Below are 3,457 nucleotides of genomic sequence, written 5' to 3' on the forward strand. Positions count from 1 at the left end.
GGCCTGGATTCTGGGTTGAGAGGAGGGAGCTGGCAGGTCCCGATGTTGCTGCGTCCTCACAGGTGTACGAGCAGCTCTACGACACGCTGGACATCACCGGCAGCGCCGAGATCCGGGCCCACGCCACGGCCAAGGTAGGCGCCCTCCACCCATCACTCACAGCATCCACGGAATTTCCTAATGCCACTCATTCCTGGCTTCGCCTTCATGATTTTTGCCAAATCTTTATACCACCCTTACTATTACTTATTTCGAATTTAAGTAATCGCTCATTTTATTTTATTTATTTTTTAAATGTATTTTATTGATTTTTTTACAGAGAGGAAGGGAGAGGGATAGAGAGTTAGAAATATCGATGAGAGAGCAACATCCATCAGCTGCCTCCTGCACACCCCCTACTGGGGATGTGCCCACAACCAAGGTACATGCCCTTGACTGGAATCGAACCCGGGACCCTTCAGTCCTCAGGCCGATGCTCGATCCACTGAGCCAAACTGGTTAGGGCAGTAATCTCTCATTTTAAACTTAAATGTCATGAAAGGCATCTTTATCTACTACACATTGAAACTGGTACCGAATGCCTGACTAGAAGATAACCTTAAACACCGATCCAGTGAAAACAACGAAATATCAGTAAACACTGAAATCTGATTAAATTATAGTTAGATGCTATTCTTGCTGCTTCCCGGAGGCTCTCAGCTTCTTCCAGGCCTTGTTTTTCTCTGTTAAAAAGTGAGATTGGGCCGAACCGGTTTGGCTCAGTGGATAGAGCGTTGGCCTGCGGACTCAAGGGTTCCGGGTTCGATTCCGGTCAAGGGCATGTACCCTGGTTGCAGGCACATCCCCAGTGGGGGGTGTGCAGGAGGCAGCTGATCGATCTCTCTCATCGATGTTTCTAACTCTCTATCCCTCTCCCTTCCTCTCTGTAAAAAATCAATAAAATATATTTTTTTCAAAAAAGTGAGATTGGCAAGTGCTGAGTCTTCAAGACACATTCGCACCCAATGGAGACTTTCTCTTTGACATGTCTGAACCATCAAAGTGAACCAACAGGGACATGCAGTCATGATGAAATCGTCTTTTGAATGGTGGCGGGCATCTCGTACTTGGGAAAAGCTCTCTGGCCTCGATAGCTCTCCCTGGCCCAGATCCTCCACCCTCGTCCACCTGTCCACGAGGGAGAGGCCCTCACCTCCCCATGCCTCCTCTCTCCCAGGCCACAGTTGCTGCCTTCACCGCCAGTGAGGGGCACGCGCATCCCAGGGTAGTGGAGCTGCCCAAGACGGAGGAGGGCCTGGGCTTCAACATCATGGGGGGCAAGGAGCAGAACTCGCCCATCTATATCTCCCGTGTCATTCCTGGGGGTGTGGCTGACCGCCACGGAGGCCTCAAGCGTGGGGACCAGCTGCTGTCGGTGAATGGTGTGGTGAGTAGGAGGCTGGGGCAGCGCTAGGGTCAAAGTCTGTCCTTGTTTTTGACATTTCTTCAACACACACTGACTGAGCACTGCCCCTATATCCGGCCAAGTGCAGGCACTGCTGCAGACCCTGAGGAAAATTGGCTTCACCTCTTACCTTCAAGAACTCCCTCTCTGATGAGGGAGATAGACCCTGAGCGAAATAGCCCCAATCAGGGAGATAATCATGAGGAAGCACAAAGCCCTGTGATGTAGCACCAGACCAGGGCGGATGAAAGGAGTTTTTGCAGAGGAAGGGACATTTGAGCTGGGGTTTGAAGGATGCGTAGGAGTTCTCCAGGCAAATAAGGTAGAGAAGGTGTTACTGGCTGAGGTTGTGGTAGGTAGGGACTGTGACTGACATTCCTGTGAGAGAAAGAGAAAGAGCTTGGTTCGGATGGAGGGCTGGGCATGCAGGTAATTAAAATCGCTAGCTTTTCGAGTAGATGGGGGCATAACTAGATGGGTGGTTGGGGCCAGCCTTGTTGGGCCTGTGTGCCAGCCTAGAAAGCTGGGACTTTTTCTCAAGGGTTCTGGAGAGCCATGGGAGGGCTGTGTGTAGGGGAGGGGAGGAGAGGGGAGGCTCAACTTGGAGGAGTAGAAAGACTCCTGTGGGACTCTGTGGGGAATGGGCTGAGGGGAGAGACTGGAGGCCAGAAGGTCAGGGAGGGGACTAGAGTAAGAGTCCACTGTGGAGGGGACCAAGCCTCAGCTGTGGCCAGGGTGGTGGGGACAAAGAAGAGGGAGTCAGGGCAGGAGGCATGGGGCCCCTTAGCAGGCCTGTGGGGAGGGAGGGGATAAAGATGGTCCTGTAGGTCAGGCTCGTGACCGAGGGCATATGGGGCTTGTCTCTGACATGAGGAACCTGGAAAATTTGGGGGGAGGACACCGAGCCAAGAGTTACTGACTCTCCCATGAGGGGATGAGGTTTTGGCACCTCAAGGGCTGGTCGCAGGTCACTAACAGTTGGACCTGTTTCCGGGGTGGGGGTTGGGTGAGAGGGGTGGGCCCCCGGCCCAGCTGTCTGTGCCCTTTCCCGCAGAGCGTGGAGGGTGAGCAGCATGAGAAGGCCGTGGAGCTGCTGAAGGCGGCCCAGGGCTCGGTGAAGCTGGTGGTGCGTTACACACCCCGCGTGCTGGAGGAGATGGAGGCCCGCTTTGAGAAGATGCGCTCTGCCCGCCGGCGCCAGCAGCACCAGAGCTACTCGTGAGCCCTTTGCCACCATTCCCCGGGGGTCTCCACGGCCTCCCTCATCCCCAGACTCCCAATGATTCCTGGACCCTTGGGTGCCACCCCCCAGCCATGGGTCCTCTCCTGGGGTTCTGACCCTGACTCAGACTCTCGCCCCACGCCGTTCTGGCTAAAACCCCGGGGGACTCTTCGCTGACTCCCATTCCAAGATCTGGACCTACCCTCCATGGGATTCCTCCACCCACTTCCCCCGGTCCCGGTTCTGGAACCCCAGCCCTGGCTCTTACCCATCCCCTCCCTGGGCCCCTTACCCTGAGCCTGGCTCCCTTCTCTCCACCCTCCTCGCAGGTCCTTGGAGTCCTGAGGCTGAAACCACAGACCTGGACCCTCCCGCTCTCCCTCCCCCTGTACAGTATTTATTGTCACCGGCTCCGTATTTAAAGATCTTTGCCCCTCACTGAGTGTTTGTGTGTCTGTCCTGCATCCCGGGGCTGGAGGGTCTCCCTTGAGAGGTGGGGGAGGGAAAGAAACTGATGTTGAGACCAGGCCCTGAAGAAGCCGGGGTACAGCATTCCCCCCCAGGTCTGAAGGTAGAGGCTGGGCAGCTTCCTAAGGGCCAAGTCCAAGGGTGGAGGCTGGGACCCAGACTGCGAGCTCAGACCTGAAGACAACGCCCGCCCCCCACTACCCTTCAGAGAGTCTGCGGGCGAAGGCCGAACCCCTTCGGTAGCTGGTCCGACCCACGAGCGCTGACACGCTGCGGGGAGCCAGTGGGTGTCCTGCGTGTGGGCGGGGCGGAGCGAACCATTA

General features: G+C 55.9%; 1 protein-coding gene across 1 annotated transcript in view; it reads left to right on the forward strand.

Annotated features, from left to right (window-relative positions):
* Positions 1-3,104, forward strand: part of LIN7B (lin-7 homolog B (C. elegans)) — a 6,208-nt gene extending 3,104 nt beyond the window's left edge. Inside the window, exons 2-5 of the mRNA XM_005879604.2 lie at positions 23-134; positions 1,217-1,426; positions 2,499-2,662; positions 2,996-3,104. Of these exons, the coding sequence (XP_005879666.2) occupies positions 23-134; positions 1,217-1,426; positions 2,499-2,662; positions 2,996-3,011 (502 nt within the window). The 3' untranslated portion in view covers positions 3,012-3,104. The remainder of the gene's footprint in view (positions 1-22; positions 135-1,216; positions 1,427-2,498; positions 2,663-2,995) is intronic.
* The last annotated feature ends 353 nt before the right edge of the window (positions 3,105-3,457 follow it).

This window comes from Myotis brandtii, unplaced genomic scaffold (assembly GCF_000412655.1).
Source record: "Myotis brandtii unplaced genomic scaffold, ASM41265v1 scaffold601, whole genome shotgun sequence".
In the NCBI taxonomy this organism is placed as follows: Eukaryota; Metazoa; Chordata; class Mammalia; order Chiroptera; family Vespertilionidae; genus Myotis; species Myotis brandtii.